The following is a 26,479-nucleotide window of genomic DNA, read 5'->3' as shown; positions in this document are numbered from 1 at the left end:
GCCAGTTGCGCTGGAAAACCCATCCTCTCCCCACTACCATGTAGTTTGCAAACCTGACCTCATTTCTATAAAAAAGAGGCCAAAGGACAGAAGGGGCATTCAAAAGATTTATGTCCTGGGGTTGGGGATATAGCTCAGTTGGTAGAGTGCTTGCCTTGCATGCACAAGGCCCTGAGTTCGATTCTCAGACCCACAAAAAAAAAAAAAAAAAAAAAATTTATGTCCCAATCCTAAAGCTTTAAGCTAGTCCTTGATAGCATCTGATTCCTGAATCTTTGCGGGGAAGCTCCAAACTTCGGCAATCCAGGGCAGAATTAAGGGAAAGAAAACAGGATGGGGCTTCCACAGGATCTGCCTCCCCACTGAGCACTTCAGCTTTGACCTCCCTTGCCCACAGCAAATGGAAGGAGGCCCACAGTCAAAAGAAAGGCAAAAATCGCCACACAAATACAAACTTCCCATCATTAGTTGGTCTCCAATTAGTACTTCTAAGGTTTGAAGAAAGTAATTACAATAAACCAGTAACTGCACTTCCCTGAGCGTCTACTGCATTGTATCTGGACGTGCGGCATGGCGAGCGCTTGTCAGTGAACTTGCTTGCAGATACTCCTCATCCCCTCTAGATGGAATGGTTTTTCAAGGGCCAAAAAGGGATCTGAGTTACCTTTGTAACTATTCCCTTCCTCTCATCTCTATGCCCTTTATTACAGCCAGGACACTTTATTTGATAAATGTCAGTGTTTTGTTTTGTTAAGAATCTTCATAAGCCATTTAATCACTTAGCCACAATAAAGGAGTCCTTGTAAAACACCTGGGAAGACGGGCCACGTAGCAATGGCGGGAGCACAATAACACAACACTCACCACTTCGAGAAAGAATAATTTATTCCCTCATTAGAGCACTGTCGCCAAGGTCCTTTGCAAGTAGAAGCAGCAGCAGCAGCAGCAGCAGTCCCCACTTCTAGTATCCTCTCAGCACTGACTCTGTGTACCCTTCCTGGCTCTTTCCATAGCTAGAAGGTGGGAAGGCCAGGACTGAACCTCAGGCCACTTGCCTCCAGCCCCTCAGGCCTTCCCTACCTGCTACTGGATCACTGGGTCCTGTAGTGCCCTCTGGGCATGAAAAAACTGTGCAGGTTAGAGTCGTTTCTCACCTCCTGCTCCCATCTCCCACAATCCCCTCTGCTATCACACTCCAGCCCAGACCCCTCATATGCCCTCTGATCGCTCTACCTGCTGTCACTTTTACTTCTGTCACCCTCTTGCTCTGCTTGGTTTTCGCTGTATGTTACTACACAGTCCTTCTGCCCATCCAGATCTTTCCAGAGCTCTTCAAATTGGGCCTCCCAAGTAGTCAAATTTGAGACCCACAAGGAACTCACCTTTCAATCTGGCACTTTTTAATGTCACTTTACTGTTTTTAGTGACTGTCTTCCTCTGTGCTGTAAAATTCCTGGTAGAAACTTTTTTAAAAAAAAATCTTTTACCCTTGATGCTAATTATTATATATCACAGTAATGAGTGCAGACAGTGAATATAGCTTTGGTGTTCAGCTTCCTTTAGAAATAACTTGACTAAGATAATCATTATCAAATTTTAATTCAAAAATGATAAGTAATAATGTTAAAGAAGCAAGTCTCATTAAAATAACTTATTTCTCCTTTGCATTTTTCAATAAGAAGTCCTTTTTAAAAACTATGTACATCTCTTTGTGTGATAACATTTTGGGGTAAAGTACATTATATGTGGTATTTGTTTATTTAAAATTATTGTTCTTTAATTAGTTGCTCCTTTGTTCTTTAACAAACGATCAAATAATCTGGGGCTCACTCAAAATGTTATACACTTCACAGCAGCTAAAAAAAAAATAGGCTGTATCAATCAGGAGAGGCTGAGATGGTACAGAAATAAATTAACAGGGGCTTATTCCTTGCTGAAACTACCTATGCAAAGTGGGTCTGAGAGAGACAGGAAGGAAGGGCATCCTTGGCTCCAGGGAACCGATCAGGGACCCAGGCTGATAGAGGCTCCAGCACAGGTCACACAGCTTCAGGGGGACTGCATGATCAGAGTGGAGGCACTTAATGCCCCAGTCCTGGAGTGGGACAAGTCACCTCTCACAAGTCACTAGCCAGAGTTAGCCACATGGTCGCAACTACCTGCAAGGCAGCTAGGAAAAGGTGAAGAGTGCCTACACACCAGGGAGCAGCCCAGGAGATTGGAAAATGGACCCATCCCTGATCTACATTACGGGAAAGCAAGGTACTCATCAGTGCATACAGTGCGCTATCAAATGCCTTAAAAGAGGGAGGCAGGAAGGGGGAGAGGAGGGAGCGTAGACAAATCTCTAGAAGAACACAGGGGAAAGGAGTAAATCCATGTGAGAACAGGCTGGCTGTCGAGGCTCAGGGAGGGAGACTGACTTTTAATGGCTATCCTTTTATATCACAGGCATGCATTATCTATTTAAAAACAGCAGCTAAAATAAATGTTAAGCTATGAGGTGTGCACTTGAAGTTAATGAGCTTTTCTTTTCTGAATAAAGTCCAATCTATTCTAGTAGAAGAAAGACTGAATCCTTGACTCATCCTGCTTGAAACTGAACAGGCCTGGTACTGGCACGGCCATGTCCTCTGTACAGTCTTGCTGGGAGGTCACAGGCTGGCCTCTGTTTATTCTAAACATCCACAGCATCACGACACAGGTGATGCAAGAAACACTTCAGTTGATTAACTATCTCCACTGGAGAATAATTTTTCTTTTATGTCAACTTAGGTACCATTTTCCAAAACAAAACTCCTTTTCTACAACATAAAGGTATTTTGGGCACTGTTTAACTCCACCCTACACAGAATACAGTGAATAGACTCTCTCAGGTTTCTGAAAAGAAGACACTGCTATTTCTGAATATAATAAAACATGGAATGCACAGGGATACGGTCTTTTACAAAATTAAGATCAACATCCTCAAATAATATTCAAATGTTGCATGTGCCAGATGTGCCAAGGAGCAGCTCCTGGGGCTCAGGACAAGGTAACCCAATGGTACATCTGTTCCTTTCGCACGGTTGTCTCAAACAAAAGTAGAATCCACCAACATTCAGTGGATGAGGCCAACCATAAATAATGCAATAACAGTTCAAGTTCCCAAAAAGACTTCCATAATTCATTGCAATATTAATATAAAAAAATAGACCTTACAAAAAAGATAGGCTTATACCACCTCATTTACATCATTCTAAACAACAGTTTCTCTTAAGAGAAACTATTGCTCTGTTGAGGTTATATAATATCTTCGGAGTTTTACTTCTACATTTATGATAAGAATATTACATAGCAACTTTCTATTATACCAAGCTGGCACTTAAACAGCCTGTGACTATCACTCAAACTCTACAATACACTGTCCACATTTAAATTTTAGTGGAAAATCAACTAGCACACATTGCTTTCAAATATCAATATTATGCTTTCTAAACTGGTTGTATCTAAGGCATTATCCTAGGCAGTCTCTCTGCCCATAACTGCTATTCTAAAAGGTTATGGGCACTGTATTTAACCTGCCTTTAGCTTCCAAACAGATCTATCCAACCAATACCAATGACTTCCAAAACCACTGCTCATATTTTTCCTAAATCATTAAAGAAAAGCAAATAAGCCAAGTTGTCAAACCCATCTTGGTTCTTGTAATCCATCATTTAAACCTACAGATGATTAGTGATGATTAAATTTAGTTTAGATGATTAAATTTAAAATTAATGATGATTCAATTTCCAATATTGCAAAACACATGGCCAAATCCAACATAAGTTTCCGACAAAACAAAAAATGAAAAGAAACTTTAGATCACACTGTGTTATGTTTAAAACAAAGACACATGGCATTAATTTGTGGGTATGCAAACAATTTCCAGGCCTTTCAACTTAGAGGCCCATCACACCACATCTCATGGATTCTAAGACACATTTTTTCATGTTGTAACATCTCTGAAATCTTCAAGTGAATCCCATATTATAGTTACACTTTTTAATGGTACACTAAACAATGATGTGATTTTCAGGCAAAGTCATCTGAGAGTCACCGAAGTAAGACAATGTTAATATTAGCTGATTTACAATGTCCCAGACAGTGCATGTGTATTATCTCATTTATACCCACAGAAACACTCTGAAGTGGTTCCAATCATTTCCCCCCTTTTTATAGCCAAGGAAACTAAGAAAGGCTGTCACTTGTCTAAAGACTCAGGCTGGCTGCAACCCAGCCCTGGGCCACCCACCTCGCTGACTCCACAGAGGAAGAGCTAGGGGTCTGAGACAGCCCATCACTGACCAAGGCCAGGTTTGAAATCTCAGCAAATAGTCTTATAAGCACCTTTAAAAAAAATTATATATATATATATATATATATATATATATATATAGTGAAAAATAAAGGCTCCAGGGCTGGGGTTGTGGATCAGAGGTAGAGCGCTCGCCTACCATGCATGAGGCACTGGGTTTAATCCTCAGCACCACATAAAAATAAAATACAGATATTGTTATAACTAAAAATAAATATTAAAAAAAAGAAAGCCTCCAAATATCAAGAACAGACATCAATTCTAAGCATTTATTATGAGGAATGGTTGGTAATCATTTGCCTTACAAAAAATTATTTTTCCATAAAAACTAAATTATCTTTCTCTTTCTATACATTCTGAATACAATTTACTAACAATAAAAATATATATAAGGTTCTTTTTTAAAAATGCCCTATTATCTCTAGAGAAATAATGTAAGAGTATATTCCTACACTCTGTACCTTAATTTTGTTTAAAACTTAGTATTAAAATTGTCTCAAGTAAAACAGCACTATACAATAATCCAGGACCATTCTACAACACAAAAGACAATGAAATTTACGGGGGTAGGTTCACAAATAGAAATACCACTCCTCACCCTTGGCAGAAATTCTTGGCATTTTTTACAAAAATACATGTTTTACTTTGTACAACTAAGAATACGATAGGCTTCTTTTTCAAAATAAATGGTAGCTTGACCATCTCCACACTAACATACCCAAAGCTAATGTAATAAATTTCAAAAGAAAACCACGGATGTTATCTAGTTATAAGTTGCCTGCCTTGCCAGCACTCACTTTCCAGTCCCCCCAAAGGTTCCCATCCTGTATTTTGGATGGGACTAACCCCATTACTGGGATCCCAAGATGGACCCCAACTGTCCAGCCAGCACATCCCATCAGTAGTCACAGTGGATCATTCAGAGACAACACTTGACCCGAATTAGGCCACCAGACAAGAGGATCCGATTCCCAGGACTTTGACTCCAAGACTGAACTGAGAATTCGGCACATCTCCAATGAGCCATTTTATCATCTTGAATTGCTCCTCCTTTTTTTGCTGGCTCTAAAGCGAGAAGCAAATAGTCACGGGAGCCACTGGCCACCACCTTTTGAGCACAGGGGCAGGAAATGGTCAACAATTTCCTGGTCACAGCACCAGGAAATGGAGAGGAACAGGCCCCTAGATCCACTTTAGGATTTTTAAGTTGATTAATTGGATAAAATTCTCTCTACTGAGCCAATCTAGGGTAGGTTTGCTGCTTAAATCTAAAAGTATCCTGCTTTTTTTTTTTTTAATATTTATTTTTTAGTTTTCGGCGGACACAAATCTTTGTATGTGGTGCTGAGGATTGAACCCGGGCCGCATGAATGCCAGGCGAGCGTGCTACCGCTTGAGCCACATCCCCAGCCCCAGTATCCTGCTTTTTAAAGATAATAAAAAAACCAGCGAAGGAAGACTGGGCAAGAGGGAAATGGGTGCTCTCGCAGGCACCCATGTCGGTTCCCACAACCCTTAGAAGAGGCCAGGAAACCAAAGGTAATGAAGATGGGCCAAAGCCAAACTTAGAAAATGTCAGGCATCAGCTCAAACCCTGGAACTGTACAGCTGCCCAGGAGAAAGAAAGTTTTTAGGTGTCACATAGTCAAAGAAACCCCAAGCCTGGCTGATGACAACTTGTGATCACCCAGCCCCTAAGCCCCTAACACACAACAAGAAGTGACCTAATTGCTCTTCAACAGATGAATGGATAAAGAAAATGTTGGACATATACACAAGGGAATATTACTCAGTCATAAAGAAGAATGAAATTATGGCATTTCCCAGTAAATGGATGGAAATGGAGACTATCACAATAAGTGAAAATATAACCAAAGGCCGAATATTCTTTCCAATACGTGGATACTAATTCACAATAAGGGACCAGAGAGGTCCCTTATTGTGAATTAGTAATTAGAGGCCCCTTATTGTGAATCCTTTCCCTTCATTCCCCTTTGTCTAATCCAGTTCACTGGATTAAAGGGGAATGAAAGGAAGGGATGGGAGATGGGAATAGGAAAGACAGTAGAATGAACTGGACATAACTTTCCTATGCTCTTATATGGATACACAACCAGTACCACCATATCATGTACAACCACAAAAATGGGAATTATACTCCATGTATGTATGATATGTCAAAATGTATTCTACTGTCATGTATAACTAAAAAGAATTTTAAAATTCTTTAATAAAAAAGAGACCTACTGAGAGATGTAGCCTCCAGTGCCTGACCAGAGGTGGCCAAGGAACCAGTCAATAAGAAGGCCCTTAATTCTTTCACTCAACTAGCATTTGCGAACTCCACCAGGTGCCAGGCAATATTTAGGGGGGACGCAGGGACACAGGAATAAAGATCATGAGGCCCCCAGCTCCATGGAACTTACATGATAGGAGCAGAGACAGAAAAGCAAAGTGACTGGCCAGCCAGGTGGCTGAACGACCAGAAAATACCATGCAATGACAAGTGCTGTGTGCACAGGCTACATGAGAGTGTAGGAGTGACTTCAATGACAATCCTCTGAGGTGGGGACACTTAGGTTGGTATTTGAATGACAAGAAGCTTAAAAAAAAAAAAGTCAAAAGGAGGAGCATTGGAGCATTTTACCAAAGGGGGTAAAAAGAAATAATTCACGCAAGATGCTAAAGCAGGAAGAAGCTTGCCATGTTTTAGGACCAGGGTGGCTGTGCCTAGAGAATAAGGCAGAGTGGCACAGAGGAGGCAACCAGCAGGATCTGGAGCAACTCTGATTTTATTCTGAGTGGCTTCCCACTGAAGGCTTTAAGAAAGGAAGAGCATGATGGGACTCATGCTCTGAAAAGATTCTGAACAGGTGAGTAGATGACTGGCTGCAGCCAGGAAAGTGGGTGTGACTGTAAGGGAGAGTGCAGAGGACCCTTGGCAGCGGTGGTACAGTTGTGAATCCTCATTGTGGCAGTGGCTGCATGAATCTGTACATGTGATAAAACTGCACAGAAAGCTACACACACACACACACACACACACACACATATACACACTCTGTACATATAACTGGTAAAATCTGAAAAACCTCTGTGAACTATACTGATGGTGACTGTCAATCTCCTGGTTTTGTTGATGCCATATTATACAAGATGATAAAAATAGGAACAAAAATAACTTTAAATTAGGAAGGCAGAAAAAAAGGCACACAGACTCTCCCTGTACATCTCATTCCAATCTCCTATGAGGTTATAACTACAAGAGTTAAAAACAAGAATCAACAAATGGGACTTACTCAAACTAAAAAGTTTTTTCTCAGCAAAAGAAACAATAAGAGAGGTAAATAGGGAGCCTACACCCTGGGAACAAATCTTTACTCCTCACACTTCAGATAGAGCCCTAATATCCAGAGTATACAAAGAACTCAAAAAATTAGACAATAAGAGAACAAACAACCCAATCAATAAATGGGCCAAGGACCTGAACAGACACTTCTCAGAGGAGGACATACAGTCAATCAACAAGTACATGAAAAAATGCTCATCATCTCTAGCAGTCAGAGAAATGCAAATTAAAACCACCCTAAGATACCATCTCACTCCAGTAAGAAAGGCAGTCAAACAACAAGTGCTGGCGAGGATGTGGGGAAAAGGGTACGCTTGTACACTGCTGGTGGGACTGCAAATTGGTGCGGCCAATTTGGAAAGCAGTATGGAGATTCCTTGGAAAGCTGGGAATGGTACCACCATTTGACCCAGCTATTCCCCTTCTCGAACTATTCCCCAAATATAAGGTTGTTTTTTTTTTTTTGGAGGGGTAAAGTACTGAGGATTGAACCCAGGAATGCTTTACCACTGAACTACATTCCCAGATCTTTTGACTGATTGATTGATTGATACAGGGTCTTGCTAAGTTGCTGAAGTTGGTCTTGAACTTGAGATCCTCCTGCCTCAGCCTCCCAGATCCCTGGTTTTACCAGTGTATACCACCATACTCAGCCAAGTATAAGATGTTTATTTATTTATTTTTTTTTTTTAAAAAAAAGGAGCCGGGGAGGAGGAGGAGAGGAAACAAGGATTCCTAAGGCTTCCATTTAAAGTACAGATTGCAAAATAAAATGAAAGTAGAAGCAGAACCACAGTGTGAAACCAAGTCACCACGAATAACAGGGTTAAACTGAAAAGGATTTAAAAAAAAAAAAAAGGGTGAAAGAGATCTAGAGCAACTGGAGTTCTCCTATGCTGCTGGCAACTTGGTACTACCACTTTGGGAAAGTGTTTGGCAAGTTTTGTTAAAGTTGAACATATGCTCACTCACTCCATTCTAAGTATATACCCAACAGAAATACATACAAATACTACCCAAAAGATATATGCACGGACATTCCTAACAACACTATTCATAAAAGTCAAAACTAAAAAGTTCCAATTGCCCCTCAGAGGGTAAAGGGATAAACTATGGTATATTTCCATAACAGAATACTGAACAGCAAAGCAGATAAATATCTACAACCACACACAGCAATACGGATGGATTTCACAAACACACTGTTGAACAAATGACTGCATACAGTATGATTCCATTAATATGAAGTTCAAAAACAGGTTGTTGCAAGTCAGGATAGTGATTATCTTTAGGGACTGAGGGCACAGAAACTGGGAAGGAGATAGTACCAGTTTTGTGGGAACATTCCTGGTACTAGTAATCCTCTACTTCTTGATCTAGATCCAGCTTTCTTCAGCCTTAGTGACACTCTGGACTGGATAATTCTTTGTGTAGGAGTCTGCACTGGAGAACATTTAGCAGCACCTCTGGCCTCCACACAAAGAGACCAGAAGCACCTACAAAGCCATGACAAACAAAAATGTGTCCAGACATTGCTAAATGTCCCCCGCGCCCCAAGAACTGCAGATCTAGATGCTAGTTACACAGGTATGTTCCATTTATAAAATGTCAACACTCTGTTCACCACCCTTTTTCTGTAGATAAGTGACATTTCAACACACACAAGCAGGGAGACCACTTAGGAAACTATTATAGGTATCCAAGTGAGTGGTGACAATGCCTAGGACCAGGGGTGATGTGGAGATGGGGAAAACCAGAAAGATCTGGGCAGGGTTTATGAGAGACAGGGGACAATTTCCAGGGAACAAGGAAATCAGGAGAATAGCAAAATGTGTGGTCTGAGTGACGTTTGGTGACACTAAGATGAGGCAGAAGAGAGTCAAAGAATCCTCAGAAAGACTGGGGTGAGGGATCAAATCATGAGCTAAACAGAGGAAACCAAATGCTGTCGTGTACACGAGAACATGAGAGCTCTAGACGCGTTTTTCAACTCTTTCCAACAGAAGCCTGCAGTCTGGTTTCCTGATCTCCCTCCACAAAGCTGACTTGGACCTGGTTCAACTTGTCTTTGGCTATCTCTAAGTCATCAGACCAGGAGAGTACTTTATCCTGACAAAGAGGACAGGTCAACCTCCCCAGAGCTCCAGGGGCTGTGGCTGGAGGCAAGTGAAGGGGGTTCCACCAGCCCAGAGAAAAAGCAAGGTTACAGCAAATCTCCTCCCATCTTCAGAACCAGCCCACAGGATTTCTACAACCACTCTTTTAACATCTTTGAAACAGAAAATAACACTCCAGCAGGATGATTTAGATTACAAGTGGCAACTAAATAAAATAGGGCAAGATGGGGCTGTCTGAGCAAGAGTTGATTATACTTGAACTTGAACTGGGCTGGGGGTTGGGAGTGAGAAGACCAAGGGTGGGGATGTGGCTCAGTGGTAGAGCGCTCACCTAGCACATGTAAGGCACTAGGTTTGATCCTCAGCACCACATAAAAATAAATAAATAAAATAAAGGTATTGTGTCCATCTACAACTAAAAAAAAAAAAATTTAAGAATTTATTTAAAAAAGAAGAAGAAGAAGAAGAAGACCAAGTCCAGATAAGCACGGGTGACAGGAACAAGATCACTTAGGGTAAATCAGATATGACAAATGACAATGAGTCCTGATTTTTTTATCTGAGCAAGTGGGTAAATTAAAAGAAGTGAGGAGGGAGACTTCAGAGGGGGAGGTCAGGAAGACTGTTTTAGACAGGTTAAGCCTGAGTTGACTACTAAGAGTGTTAAGGGAGGAGAATGTCAAGTTTCCAATCTTGCATAATTACAGGAGGGGGGAAAAGGCCCTGACCTAAAGCAAAACAAAACAGAAAAAAGCTCATGCAATTTTGTAAGTGTGGATTATCTTCACTACAGCCTAAGAGGAGTTAAATCAATGTCCCATGAGTAGATTTCCCATGTGAATTTAAAGATGCCTTTGAGTATTTTGCACCTGCACAAGAGATAGTTTTCCATTTAGGACAAGAGAACATCCCTTTCTCTCCTGTACAATCTGTTTTTAGAGAATAAAACAAATTGTGTGCTATTTTTTAACCTAGAAATAAAACACACACCAAAAAAAAAAAAAAAAAGGCTTTTTTTTTTGAGCTTGGCATGATGTCTTGGCTCAAAAGAAGAATTGTCTATGAGAACACTTTGGAAACCATGAAACAGATCTAAGGCATTAGTATCACTGACATGTACCAACAAGCACCAAATAATTCTCAAATATATAATTGGGAGGTTATACATTCAGAAAGACAACTTTCTGAATAAAACAAAAACTTTGGATTTTTTTATCCCACAGATCTAAGGGGGGAGGGCAGTATGCAATATATTACATGGAGTCAGATATCAAAACTTCCTTTTTACGCATAGCTAAAATTAAAAACAAGCCCTTAAAGAAGTTCAGAGCATACATATTGTTTATAAATACCTGGGAAAATACTAAATTATTATTACTAGCTTGTGCAAGTTAGCATTTATACATAGTCTATTTTAGAGATGAGATTATTTTACAAAAATTTAGTCACAGGTAACCCCAAATGACATTCCAAATAAATGACCTAAAACAGCAGGAGTCTTCAGAATCAAGACCCCAGTTTTTCAAAAAATCACTTATGGACCAGGTCTAAGGAGTTTCAAATTTCTGGATCTGGAAAAAATAATTTAGGCTTATTTAGATACTCTAGAACAGCTTTTGGGGGGGAAAGGGGAGCTCAGAATATCAGAATAAATATACTCTATGGAAACATTTCAGAGCCATAAGACAAACATGCAAAGTATTTTACTCTGCAAAACCCAGGAGCCTTCCCAGTGAGAAAACACCTGGAAACGTGGGTATATGCTAGTATGCTTCTTTGGCCTTTAAAATACATTTGATACAATTATTTTGAATTTTCAGAACACCCTCATTCTAAGACGATTGCTACTGGCAATTAATGTGCCAGGTGCGCTAAGAAACTCTTAAAGAGTAGATTCTTTTTATTTTTTTAAATGACTTTTGAGTTGTGTTTTTGTTTTATTTTGCAACACTGGGGACTGAACCTAGGGCATGCTGAGCACTGAACCCCATCCCCAGCCCTTTTTATTTTGGGTCATAGGGATTGAACCCAGGGGCACTTGACCACTGAGCTGCATCCTTTTTTTTCTTTTTGAGACAGAATCTGGCTAAGTTGAGGCTAACCTCCAACTTGTAATCCTCAATCTTTCTGCTTCAGTCTCCAGAGTATTTGGAATTGCAGACATGTGCCACTGTATCCAGCTCCTTTTTATTTTTCAAGATAGAGCCTTGCAGTTGCCCAGGATGGCCTTAGAACTTGTGGTTCTCAATCTGCCTCAGTCACCAGAGTAGCTAGGACTACAGGTGTACACAGCCACGCCCAGCTACATTCAATATTTTCACAATACTATCCTTCCAGTGATATCCTATACAAATGTTTATAAATTTATGTATATGTAACATAGTATACTCAAATATTATTTTTATACATAAATATACTCAAATACTATTTGAGATATATTTTATGTTTAAGGTATATACATATAAATTGTATCTCATATAGTAAATATACTATTCACTCTTCTGAATTTTGCTTACTTTCCACTCAGTAATATATCTTAGAGAATGTTTCACATCACAATAAAAGCACTATCTTATGCTTTTGAAAATCTACACATCCTTGGGGATACCTGATAATTTATGTAATTAGTTCTGTATTGATGTAACAAGTTCTTACTGATAATTGATTTCAGTCTTTTGTAATTTCAAACAATGCTGCAAATATTTTGCCATGATATTAAATAAATGTATAAATATACCTGCAAGAAAAAATCCTAGGGGCAGACTTGCTAGATCAAAATATACATGTTTGTTGTCTGATAGCATCTACTAAATAAGTTTGCATTCTAAACCGAGCGTGTAAAAAAGCTGCTTTTCCACACCCTTATCATAGAATATTTCAAACTCTCTGGCTACATGAAGAACTGGTTCATTCTTAGTTTTAAAATGTATATTTCATTTAATATGAATGAGACAATATTATTAAAAATTAGAATTTTTAATAAAAGAAAATGAATGAAATATATTTTCATGTTTGAAATCTACTTTTTCTTTTCTGTGAACTGTTCATATTCTTTAACTGTCAGGCTATTACCCTTTTTCTAGTTGATTTTTAAAAGCTCTTTATATATTAAGAAACCAGACTTTCGTTTTCATATGGATTACAAATTGTTTCTCCTAATTTACCTTTGCATACAGATTTAATTCTATTTTTAGCATGGAGAAATTTTCTATCCAGCTATTTGATTAAAATTCTTTATTGTTTATAATTGTTTTCATGATCTTTGGGTTTTTCAAAGATGTGTAATCTTATCATCTGCAAATCATAACAGTTTGGTTTCCTGCTTTCTGAAGTCTTTCTCTAGTTAATAATAATTCTGCTGGTTAGATCACCTCCTTGCTCCTGGTTTTAACAGGAATGCTTCCAAGTGTTCATCATTAAAGATGATGCCGGCTTTGTCTGGTAACTATTTCTCTACAGAGGTTTCTGAATCCGTTGAACTGAACAATTCATTTTATGAGTATTATCTTCCCATGCTTATCAATCAGTTCCATCAGTTTTCTTCAGTGTCAAAGAACAGCTTTAACTACATGGTTGTTTAGGCAAAAGAAATAATACCAATCTGGCAGGCATGGTGGCACATGCCTATAATCCCAGTGGCTCGGGAGGCTGAGGCAGGAGGATGGAGAGTTCAAAGCCAGCCTCAGCAACTTATCGAGAACCTAAGCAACTCAGCAAGGTCCTGTCTCTAAATAAAAATTTTTATTAAAAAAGGGGTGGGATGTGGCTCAGTGGTTAAGCATCCCTGGGTTTTTAATCCCAGGACCAGGGTTGGGGAAGGCGGGGGAGACTTAACATCAAATCTATGACTTGCAATCACATTATGCTATTCCATAAATAATTCATAACTGCTCATTAAAATGGTAAGTCCATCTTTATCACGCCTTACGCATTATAAAAAGGCAGATACCTCACATTACAGAGAGGAAAGCGGAGTCATGAAAAGGTTGTCATTCTACACGCCCCCTCCCTTTCTTCATTGTGCTACTTGGTGAGTTAGGCTCTGATTGCCCAGCCTGTGTTTTGGCCACCAGAAAGCACCATGGCCTTCAGAGAACTCAGCGGTGCCCAAAGTACAAAGAAAATGGGCTGCCATCTACAACTGAAGCTTTGCACATTCTCCTCCAGACTCCTGAAAGCAACCTCTAACTTGGATTCAGGAGCTTAAAACATCTGAAATGCATCACCCAGCAGCCAGCAGAATAGGTTCATGCTCAGTGATACATGATGTTGCCGACATTCCTCAGCCAATTAGAATTCCTTTCAGTTGCAATGGAGGTGCACACAGCTGGAATTGCAGAGCGGGGCGCAGCACCAGACGCATTGATTATACATTACTTAAGCCTTGTTTTAAAACAATAAAAGGTTTTCTTTCCGTTAATCCAGAAATGTGGAAACAACATTCCATTTAGTTTAAATATCCAAATGGGTTAAATTGCATCTGTAGACACAACAGTAATTCTAACATTTTTTTAAAAGATATGCTGATCCACATGGCTCGGTGCTTTTGTTTTTACAACACAGCTCCACTGCTCTCCTTTAACTACAATGGCCTTAGGGACTTTAGTCAGCTGAGAAAGAGCCAGAGAGTATACTATGGACAACAAACAAATTTAAATTGAGGGTTTTTCTCTTGATAAAATTCACTTATCAAACAATAAACTAAGCAGTGGTTTAAGTTGCTCAATAATAAAAACAGATTTTTAAAAAATCTTTGTTTAAAAATATTTAGGCTCTAGAATGGTTTTGAAATTACAAAAAAAAAAAAAAAAAAAAAATGATTCAAAGTAAGAATCCCAAAGGTTCCCCACCAGAACATCAGAGCACTGTGAAGATGTGGTAATATTTCATCCATTCTGAGTTTTTGGAACCACTTAATAAAATGCAGAATTTGGCTGTTCTAGCTTTTAAACAGTGCCCATAAATGTGTTACAAAACCAGTCTAGTTAACAGATCATTAAGCTAATGTTGAAATATGGATTTCCGCTCCCCCTCAATTCATAAGAAACTACTTCGTGAGTAATCCAGCCCCCAGAACCTCTCCTCCACTGAACCAGGATGAAAATTCATAGAAGAGAAGGGGAAATCCAACATTCAAGAAACAACTTTCATGGTTGCAAAAATATACAAGTTTTGGACTGAGAAATAAACCTAGAGTAAAAAACTGTAAATTGATAGATCAGAACTACTTTTCAAATGAAAGTAGAAATAAAGTATAGGACAGATTTTGCCCCAGCATGGTGGCTCATGCTTCTAATTCCAGAGGCTCAGGAGGCTGAGTCAGGAGGATCCCAAGTTTAAAGCCAGCCTGGGCAACTTTGCAAATCCTCTCTCAAAGTAAAAAATAAAAAGGACTAGGGATATAATTCAGTGGTTAAGTGCCTCAGGGTTTAATCCCTGGTACCAAACACACACACACACACACACACACACACACACACACATATCACCCACAAATGTTATCAAATCACAAAATCATCGATAGAACCTGTATTTGACAGAGGTGATTCCTTTTAAAATATAAAAGTAAGCTCTGCAGCAACATTTGATCTAACCTAGCCTACAAGCTTAGATAATTCAGTACAAAGAAATGCCTTACCTGTACCCTCCTAACTTTGAGGCAGACTCCAGGGAAATGTCAAGTACACTGTGATACAGAGCTCGGCTAAAAACTAAACAGATCGCTTAGTCCATTTTATCACAGTTGTTGAAATAAAGTTCTGTATGCCTTATTAAGTGAGGTTCTTTGCTGGTGCAATTGCTACTCTTCAAAATTATCTTAAGAGAAGCTTAACTATTTTGAATCAATTAGGTCACCTAGTATCAATCAATTCAAATTTTAACAGCTATTACTAACAACTGTTTCACTCCAAGTTGCAAAATCCAAATGCCAAACACAAACCACCTTATATTACATATGCTCCAACATTTAAAATATCCTTGCATTTCCATATACTACCAATGAAGGTCTTGTTCCCCTCCCTCTACTTGGAATTAGAATTTTTCTCTTCACAACATACAGTCACAACCAAAAGACATAAAAAACACAAGGAGATCTGACAATATTTCAAGGCATATAAGTATTTCAACTAAATGGTTAACATCAGAATAAAATTTAATATTTTTCTGAAGAGCACTGTGGAACCCTTAGAGCTCAAAATTCCATTCTTTGACCCAAAGTGGTGCAAATAATGTATCTGGGATTCATTTGTATACCACAGAAGAACAAAGTTCTTGCAAATCCTGCTTGAACTTCAAACTAAAATGTTCCCGAAAGTGTTTGATTTGTCAGTGAACTGGTAAGATGTCTGCAAGGTAATACTTTTTAACAAAAATCACTTGGTTTTTGTATATATTATGCCCCCCAAAGTAATGAAATTATTTTAAAACCATTTTCCTACTAAAATACCACAAAGACATTCATTAAAATTACATTATTTTAAATATAAAACGCATTCTTCTACTGTTTAGACCAGATTTCCAAAGCAGCTCACCATATTGCCCAATAGTTTTCAAAACAAAAAGGGTCCCACAGGAAGAAAGGAAAAAAGCATAAATGTAATCAATATATAAAATTAATGTGTGGCATAAATCCCTCAACACAAACTCTTGAATATCAGGAGTGAGAACAACAGAAAGTATACACACCCAACAGCAATTAAAAATAAGTGAGTAGCCAAATTGATACGTCCTGTGAAAAAGAAGCTCAACGAATGTTATAAGAGTTAAAATCTCATCTTATAAATGAGGAAACTGAGACGCAGAAAGGTTAAATAATTTGTTCCATATCATGCAGTTAATGATATATCTAACCAGTCCAAGTTTCCTAATCGAAATCTAATGCTCTATTCACCAAATATAGTTGTGGACTCCATACACTAAATGTTCTTTAATAATCCCCATGTTTTTATTCTGGTTGTATTCCGTTATGCTCTTTGTGATATTCATTAACTAATTACAAAATTGCTCATTTTACATTATTTTTTTCAAATATCAAATGTGAAAATAAACTCTGAAAGCCTATAACTGAAGTATTCAACTTTTGAAAGATGACCACCCAATGTTTCAAATTTCCTTTAACCATAAACATGAGGCCAAAATGCCTTACCTTCAACACATTTGAGACTACTGGGATCACATAGGTACACAATCACCACACTCAGACCCTCTCATATCATTAATAACACCTACTGGGGGAAAGGGAAAAGGTTCTAAAAGAACACTTATCACCTGATCCTTCCCTGTCAAAGGCCACCCTAACTCTAAAGCATTTCTGCATCCACAACATCTAAACTAAGTTCTCCCTTTCACAAGGAAAAGACCCAGACCAGTCAACTAAGATGGGTTAACATATATATCCACCTGACACAAAACACCTTAATTAAAACCTATTCCTTCTAAAACATTCATCTCATTTCTACAAAAACTTCCCAAATCGGATACTTCTGCTTTTAACAAGAAAACTGAAAACAATCTGGTATCAATTGCAGGTTACATTGTAAGTCAGAACCAATGTTGTCACAACTACAATGTCCAAAAAAAATGTGATTTAACAGTAACCACAAATAACTATGTATACACAGAAGTGTCTGCCCTGCTATAAAAGGTGTAGGTTTCTCCAGAAGCACAGATCCGGAGGATATACCTGTCACTTTACAAAACCAGGGTCTGGGATTGGGTTCATATTATCTGACTTGATAGCTTTATACAAAAATAACAACGCTTTTCTTAAAAGTAAACCCGGATCACTTAACAACTACAGACTTTCAAAGTAAATTCAGTTTGAAAAAAATTACCTATTGTTTTTACGGATTTTTTTTACCACTGACTTTATGGCTATGCATGTGCCATAAAATTTCAAAATGCTCACTCTTGCCTTTGAAAGAACCTGACTAGACCGCCTTTGGAGTCAACGGACTGGTTACTAAACAGAAAAATCCAGGGGAAAAAAAAATCCCTGACAGGCATTAGAATGAACTTTTTATTTCCTTCTCAAACTGAAAATATTCGAGTTTGGAAAGTCCCAAAGAAGAACCCTATCTGCAACACTCCAGTCCAGCCTTAGGGTAGAATCTGAAGCCCTGGGGGATGAACCGGGAGGAGAGGCAGCAGCAAGTACAGAGGAGAGGGAGGAGGCAAGACAAGGCTGCAGGTTGGCCTAGGATCTGCTGTAGCAGAAAGCTCGCATCTCCGCGCATCCAAACCACCACGTCGCAGGCCCACAGCAGAGATTCGCGCTCACCCTTGAAGGTGGCACTACAGAGCCACCTAGGAAACACGGGCATTTCATTGAAGACTAAATGGGAGTGAATCAAGGAGCCTGCGCCTGTGCAGCTGCCACAGCCTCCAGTGTGCGGGAGGGGGATCGCGCCCAACCGGGGTTCAAGGGTGTTGAGTCGGGGTGACCGCGAAGTGCGAGACAGAAAACCAAGAACTGAAGAAGCATAGTCAGGAGCAGACAGTGGCCTGACCAGAGGGAAAACGGAAGTGGACTAGACTGAAGCGCTGGACCACGGGAGAAGCGAGGAGAACCGGACTGGGTGACGCTCGCTACTACACAGGCTTGAGGAATTCGGGTCTGAAGGAAAGAAAGGGTGGAGGCCGCAAGACAGAGCGAGGGGGCGGGGCTGGGAGATAAGCGAGGGCGGGACTAGGTAGAGGAGAGGGGCGTGGCTTAGGGAAAGTGAGGGGGCGGGGCCAGGGAGGGAGAAGGAAGGAGGCTGGGGGAAAGGGAAGCGAAGGATGGAGGAGAGGAGGGGGCGAGGAGGAGGTGGGGAGAAGCAAGGGGAGCAAGTGGGGTGGGGGAGGAAAGCAAAAGACAGGGTGGAAGGGGAAGAGAAGCGGTACGGGGTACAAGGAGGGAGAAGTGAAAGGGCAGGTTGGAGAAGAGGAAGGGAAGCAAAAGAGGATGGAAAGGTAGTGGGAAGCAAGGGTCGGGACCAGAGGAGGAAAGCGAGGGGGCAGATGGGGGAAGCGGGAGGGAATCGAGGAGGCTGGTGGGGGAGAGAAAGGGAAGCAAGGGGGAGGATGGAGGGGGCGAAGACAAGGGGGTGGCGAGAGAGCAAAAGGGGAGCGCGAGGGGGCGGGGCCCGGGAGAAGCCGGGGGCAGGTGTGGGGGAGAGCGAGGGACGCGGAGGGGGGGCGACCGCGAGGGGGCGGGGCCGGGGAGCGGCGAGGGGGCGGGGCCGGGAGGGAGAAGCGAGGGGCACACGCCGAGGGGGGTGACGAGGTCCTGGGACAACGGCCGGAGTGGGGGAGGGCCACTTCCAAGGGCGCCCTGCGGGGAATTCCGGGGCTGTGCGGGGGTCGAGGGGGCGCCCGAGGGGCGGGTGGGCCTCCCGCCAGCCGTACCTGTCAGACGGATCTTGATGCTGGAGCCGTTCCTGCGCGTCCCAGGGTTCGACATCTCCCGCCAACGATCCGGCAGCCGCGGATCCAGCGCCGCCGCCCCCCGGCCCGGCCCGGCCCGGCCCCGCCGCCGCCGCCTCAAGGTTACGGCTCCGGGCTGGGCGCCGGGGTCCGAGCCGGGACACAAACTCCGCGGCCCAGGCGTCTGGGCGGCGGGCGGGTGGTCCAGCCCGGGAATCGGCGCTTGGCCCGGCGCTCCGACCCTTGCTCCAGCCAGCTGAGCCCAGTTCCGAGCCGCCGCCGCTGCTTCCACCTCCTCAGAGCCGGACGCCCGCCGCCCTCGCCGCTTCCGCCGCCGCCGCCGCCTCCCGGAGCCGCGCGCGTGCCCGGCGCCGTGCCGGCCCGGCCCTGCGCGTCCCCGCGCCGTGCGCCCCCGCGACTGCGTGCGTGCGCGTGCCCGCGGGCCACGCCGAGGCGGGGCGGGGCGCGGCGCGCCGCGACGTCGCCCGCCAGCTCTCCTGCCTAGCGCGCGCGGGTCCAGGAGCTCGGGCCTGGGTCTTCGCGCCTCTTGCGCACGGTGTGTACCCGGAGAGCTTGAGCTGCCCCGGACCGCGCACCTGGGCCCGGGCGCGGGTAGGAAGGCGCTGTCCGCGCACCGTCGCCTTTGGTCGTGACCACATTTCCTGAACAACTGATTTGCAGATGCGGTTGAGGTTCAGGGAATGAATTTGCTTTCCAGGTCTCCAGTGTCCTAAAGAGCTATGAAAGGGAGAGTTGCGTGAGACGATGGCCTGTACCTACACTAAGCACCTTGCATACGGGCATTCTATTCCATGTTTGAGTAAAGAGCTTTTAGATCCTGCAAGTTCAAGGGGGGTACTTCCCAAAGAGACAAACACTTAGGTGTACTCTGTGCAACCAGTGTGTTCTATTGACCTGTAACCAAAGTTGCCAGAATCGCAGGACAAGGTGAGCAGATGAGAAAGATAAAGTTGACAGGTAGATGTTTGCTATTATGCAATCTGCAGATGGTTAAACTAAACAGGAGCAATAGGCCTTGTGTTCACTTGCTTTTTGCTACATTTCCCCTCCTCCCAGAGTTGCAGATAAAAACTAAAAGCAATGCTTTCTCATGCAAGCAAATTCATCTCTATGGTAACATGTTATAGAGAGGAAATAAAGTAAATGTTATTAGGAAAAGCTGGGTTTGTTTATCAAACTTATACTTGATCCGCTTCCTAATTCATTTAACTTACAAATTCTTGGAGTGCCTTTATTTGGTTTGTGTCCCAAGGAAACGAGGGGCCCTTGCTGTATTCTATGAAGCCTTGAGCCTTTCCTGAGGTCACAGTCTTTAGATTAGAGACCACTTCCTAGAGCACTTTGACATGCCTCCCTGTCTCAGGCTAAGCCCAGTAAAAGCAGTCTCTGGTGGGCTGGTTTCAAGAGGTCCTATCTTAAAGCCTCAGTCCATCAAATAAAAGGCTGACCCCAGACCATTTCTAAGGCCCTTTGCAGCTCAGACTTTCAAGGATCCTAGTGAAATAATCAAGAATATGAGCAACAGATCCAAATCCAGCTCTGCTTCCATTTGTGGGCAATTGTCGCTAGAATGAGCCCTTAGTAACTGTATGAATCTGACCAGGGTCTCTAATGCCTCCAAGTAATTCCTATTCTTCTCTCAAACCAGTCAGTACTTCCTGTTTGAAAAGCATCTTCCCTCTCCCTTTCTTTTTTCCCCTTCCTGCTTAACAGGAATCCAGCCTCCAGTTCCTGTCCCCAGCTGTTCCTGACCTTGAAACCTTTCCTTGCTTCACCTCATTGTTTACTTACCTGCCGAGGTGTCTAGGCCTTTCTTTGCTTGGTTGTTTCCTCAACCTGTGAGTCACAAGTTTGCTTCTGGAGGTGACTGAAAGTCATTTCCTTTACTCATTACACGTAGTTCATGTTGTCATGTGACTAGATACACACCTAACCGTATTTCACAACATCCTGATCAAGGAAGACTTTCCTAGGTGAAAGCTAATGTTTTATTCATTCAACAAACATCAACCACCTACTATGTGGCTAGGGACAAGGAACTCAAATCAGTCACAGCTTCAGCATTTTGAAGACTTGGTTAACTGAAACAGACATGAACAGCTAACAGTGATTCCACAACAGGGATGTGTGCAGAGGACTAGAACATAGATTGCAGAATAATTCTGCCTGAGAGAAATGAGAATATCTCAGAAGAGTCACAGAAGGCCTTGGTCTGGGGCCTTAAAAACAATGTTCAAGTTTGCAGGCTGAAGAACTGGGGAAAGGGCATTAGAGACAGGAGGAACAGCCTAAGCAAAGGCGTGAGAATAAGAGCATTTTCCAGCTCAGTTTTCAGTAGAAGTACCATTGTGTAGCAGCACTATGTTCAGTCCACACACTTGACTGCATTAAAAGTTGACAAAGATGACAAAAGGTATTTGCTCACTAAAAAATCATCAACCACTATTTTATTACAAGGCTGTGAGCCTGGCCCTCATTAACTTTAAAGTCTATATGTTCATCGTTTATCAAGTCTGTCAAACATACTCTTTTTCTAGAACTATCTGGAATAAATAGATACGAATGTCAAACAATTCTACTGAGACAGAAATGGCACTCGGTGAGTCTCTTCAAGTGTCCTCTTTGCAATGGCTTTACAAACAGCAGTTTTGACCCTGGTTTCTGTGTAGGACTTGGCAGCTGATTTTATTTCCCTGAAATGTATCCCTTTCCGGTGTCAGAGTTATTGGGCATTTGAAACATTTTCCAGCTTAAGGAAAAAAAAAAAAAAACCTCTGCAATAATTTTTAACCCTTATTTTTTGAATCCCAAATGTCTTTGAGGATCCGATAGACACTCTAGACCCTTCCCCCAGAAAAATTGAAATGTGCAAATACACATCATTTTTCACCTGATTTCAGTGGGTTTATGATTGCCTGAAACCAATTTGTGGATCTAGTATGGGACCATAAACCTTAGACTAAGAATTCCTACCCTAAAGGAAATGATCAAGCAAATAACACTGGGAGTATACCAGATGTACATGTTCGGGAGCCAGATCAGGAATAGACTCTTATATACAGGAATCAGTTGTGCTAAAAATTGCGCAGCTGTGACCCACACGACCCACATTCTCCCCCGACTCTACCACCACAGCTAATGCTAAAGAAAGTTAATGAAATTCTACATGTTTTACTTTGCTCATCTGTAAAATGGGGATAATACTATCACTCCTTGAAAGCTACTGGTGAGTCTTAAATTAAATCATGGATGTGGATTTAGCAGTCTAATACAGCAGGCCCTCGGTAAATGGTAGTTCTTATTAACACATCTAAAATGTGTGGAGCAGGCTTTGCTCCAAAACCTACTAGTGCTATTACCCTGAGGAAATCTGCTGGGATATTTCACAGAGGATCCCTAGTGGGACTGAACAGCTATAGCAAATGCCTCTTGAGAACACGTTTCTGTACCTGAGATGGAGCCTCAGAGCCTGCAGCCACATCAAAATTAGCCTTTAAGGTCACAGCCACAAATAGGATCTAGGCTTCTTTTGCCTTTCACCTATACATCAAATTTTTAAACAATTGGATGTAGAAAATTGGAACTCGTGAGCACATTTATTCTCTTGTTTTCTTTTTGTTTATTCATTTTGGTGCTGAGGGTTGAACTACAAAAAAACCCAGAGCTTCACACATGTTATAGGCAAGTACTCTATCAGTGAGCTACATTCCTAGCCCTTCATTTATTTATTCCCAGAGGTCTTTGGGCTTTTTCTCTGAATTAAACCGAAACTAAATATCACCACTATGTGAGCTTTGCTATATTATTATTGATCAGGTTTATAACTTAGTTTTTTTTTATTTTCATCATATTTTTTATAAAATAGACTAACATTTTATTTTTGAAAAAAACTAAGCAAAGTATACATAATCAAGCTTAATAGGAGAAGGAAGTCTCTCTCTCTCTCTCTCTCTCTCTCTCTCTCTCTCTCTCTCTATATATATATATATATATATATATACTTTTAACTGGCACAGCAAAAGCAACAAGAGTGTGTACTTATATACAACTGATCAAAATAAGAACCAGCCTGTAATCACAGAAACTTGGGAGGCTGTAGCAGAAAGACAGCAAGTTCAAGGCCAGCCTAAGCAACTTGGCAAGGCCCTAAGCAATGTCGTAAGACCCTTTCTCAAAAACAAAACAAAACAAAATATGAACTAAGCATTATGAAGAACATGATGCAAGTCATTTCCCCTGATAAAAGGAGTGATCCAAGGTTTTTTTTTTTCAACTGAAGTTTTTATTGAGATAATTGCAGATTCACATGCCGGTGTAAGAAATAATACCTTGTACCTTTTGCCCAGTTTCAATCAATGGGAACATTGTGCGAAACTATAGTATAGTATCACAACCAGGACACTGACATTGGTACAATCTACTGATCTTACTCAGATTCCCCCAGTTTTACTTGTACTGGGATGTGTGCGTAACTTCTGTGCAACCTTAATACGTGTAGGTTCCTGTATTCACCATAGTCAACATACAGAACTCTTCCAAATCCACACGATCCCCCATGTTGCCCTTTTATAGCCCAACCCTGCAACACCTGTCAATCACAATTCTGCCATTTATTTCTAAAATATCCTCATTTCAAAACTATTATACTCAGTTCCAAAATATCATAAAATTGAAATCATACAGGGTATAATCTTTTGAAATTGGAGCATAATTGCCTAAAGATTCATCTGAGTTGTTACACAGATCAACCATTGGTTGATCCTCCTATTCTGCCTCTGCGTGTATCTACCAAAGCATTGGCAGTTTGTTTAACCGTTCATCCTTTGAAGGACACCTGGGCTGACACTCCAGTTTGGAGCTATTGCATGTAAACTGCTGTGAACATTTCTGTACAGGTTTTTATGTGAGCATACAGTTTTATTTCTCTGGGATACATGCCCAGGAGTGCAATTGCTGAGTCACATGGAAATTGCATGTTAAGTTTTATAAGAAACTGCCAAACTGTTTTCCAAAGTAGCTGTAGCCTTTGACTTTTCCACCAGCAGTATTTCTCAGCATACTTGCCAGCATTTGGTGTTATTGCTATTTTTTTAATTTTAGCCATCCTAATAGTTGGGTCATTGTTGGATTTTATGGCCATGGAATTATGTGAGATATAATTTCTTCAAACATATGCAGGCAGATCTTCAGAGACAATTCTAAAAATGGATGAATGGATAAATAAATAAATAAATCCAAAGCCTTTTCCTTTAAAGATCCTAGCTGCACCCCACAATTTATGTTCAGAAACAGCTAAGATCATGAGTGAAAAATGAGAAGGTTATGGAACTGTTGTTCATTTTAAAATGTAATTTTGGCCTTATGCAGTGGCACACACCTATAATCCCAGCAACTGGGGAGGCTGAGACACGAGGATCACAAGTTCAAAGGCAGCCTCAGCAATTTAGCAAGACCCTGTCTCAAAATTTAAAAAAATAAATAAATGAATAGAGAGGGCAGGGGATGGAGCCCAGAAGCCTGTGCTTTAACAAGCCCTCCAGGTGATTCTGCTGCAAGCTTGTATTTGAGAAACACAATCAGAAGTAACTGTGTAACTGTACAGTTATGCAGCTGGGGTTGTAAAGTAATTGCCTAGCACGTGTGAGGCACTGGGTCAGATCCACAGCACCACATAAACATAAATAAAATAAAGGGCATTGTTTGCATCTACAATTTAAATTAAAAAAAAGAAGTATACAGTTGCCTTTCTGTTGTTTTAACTTTATTTAAATAAATAAAGTTATTGTGTGTATCTACAATTTTTACATTTTTTTAAGAAAAGAACTATACAGTTACCTTTCTGTTGTTTTAACTTAAAAAAGAGAGAGCAGCAATGTTCAAAATCCAAAGCAAAGATACATAAGCTCAGATGTTAACAATTGTAGGTAACCTAAGCAAAAATGGGCTACATTTGAAGAACTTCAGGGGAGTCATAGGATCCTTGCAGATTTCATTCTCAACAGCAAAGGCTGCCTGGGAACTACAAGGGAGAAACATGAGTCCCCTTTACTTTAGTACTGGAACTGGATATGACCTTCTGCCATCAATACACACAGTAGGAGTTTTTCCCCAATAGGAAAGGGACTTAGCAGCCCTCTAATGGTGGATGGTTGTCTCAGTTACATGATGCAGGAAAGAGGGCAGCAGATTTACGTTTCCTGGGGTTGGATTAAACTCCAGCAATTAAATTAGAGTTCGTTTTTTTGATTCCTCAAGGACACACTGGCTCTAATATGAAGATGGAGAAAAGGCTGAAGGAAGTCTATGATTTTAAGCAAACTGGAAAATTCATGAACCAGACAGATTATTAAAAGGCGCTGTAGGAGGTACCAGTTGTCGCAAAAAATTAGCCGTAGTTTCTGCTGGCATCCTACAGATGGGCAGAACTGGTAACAGAATCCTGGCTCCATGTCTGCCTTGCCCACAATATCAAAATCAAACTCATCTTTCTGCTGAGATCTAACAAAGCTTAAATCTCACCCTGTTTGTGCAAAACTAGAAGCAAGTGCAGATAATTGTGACAAAGATTCCCCTAGTACCCAGAAAGGGGTGGGAGCTGCACCTCATTACTTTAAGGCATTAATATAAACAAGTTAATTTGGGGTTTAATAACATCTGGTTTGTGTGAGGGAGGATGCTATATAATTACCACAGCTACTCTCTCTGCCTAGGGAACACAATAAAGATTTTTCAAGGATTGATATTTCCAATCCAGGCTCAGCCTCTTTCCTCAATGCCTTTCAGAGCGCGGTAGTATACTTACAGCAAATACTGTGTCCCTCTCTGTGCCCCTGTAACCTGCGTTATCCCGCTACCTGCCTTGGACCTTTCTGGAGAAAAGGAACTTAGTCTGGGAAATGGCTTTTAAGACTTCAGGGTTTTTTTTTTTTTTTTTTTATTCCCAGGACTCTTTTTTAGAAAACACATTTTGTCATTTGTATGCAACTATTGGTAATGGTATTTCATTTTTTCCTCTCTTTGTTGTTCCATAGATTATTAAGCAAACATTTATTAAGAACCTCCTGAGGACCAGGCAATATGCTAGCATGCAAGGAATTTTAAGGGATCCATGAGGTACAGATCCTGTGTTTTGGGCTCACACCTAATAATGGAGACCAGCACACCGAGCTAATCATTAAAACATTATATAGACACTGAGACAGGAGGATTGCAAATTTAAATCCAGCGTCGGCAAAAGAGAGGCGC

General features: G+C 41.1%; 2 protein-coding genes across 4 annotated transcripts in view; both read right to left on the bottom strand.

Moving 5' to 3' along the window:
* Smurf1 (SMAD specific E3 ubiquitin protein ligase 1) overlaps positions 1–19,544 on the bottom strand; it is a 94,957-nt gene extending 75,413 nt beyond the window's left edge. For all 3 annotated transcript variants that reach the window (XM_027953231.3, XM_027953232.3, XM_027953233.2), the window contains exon 1: positions 19,196–19,544. In XM_027953231.3, the coding sequence (XP_027809032.1) occupies positions 19,196–19,250 (55 nt within the window). In that variant the 5' untranslated portion in view covers positions 19,251–19,544. The remainder of the gene's footprint in view (positions 1–19,195) is intronic.
* The window catches only part of Kpna7 (karyopherin subunit alpha 7), a 52,589-nt gene continuing 45,446 nt past the window's right edge, over positions 19,337–26,479 (bottom strand). Inside the window, exon 10 of the mRNA XM_027953263.2 lies at positions 19,337–19,714. Coding sequence (XP_027809064.2) covers positions 19,337–19,714 — 378 coding nt within the window. The remainder of the gene's footprint in view (positions 19,715–26,479) is intronic.

Source organism: Marmota flaviventris, chromosome 19 (assembly GCF_047511675.1).
Source record: "Marmota flaviventris isolate mMarFla1 chromosome 19, mMarFla1.hap1, whole genome shotgun sequence".
Lineage (NCBI taxonomy): Eukaryota > Metazoa > Chordata > Mammalia > Rodentia > Sciuridae > Marmota > Marmota flaviventris.
Note: the sequence above shows the minus strand (reverse complement) of the source record. Positions and strands in the feature narration are given on the sequence as shown.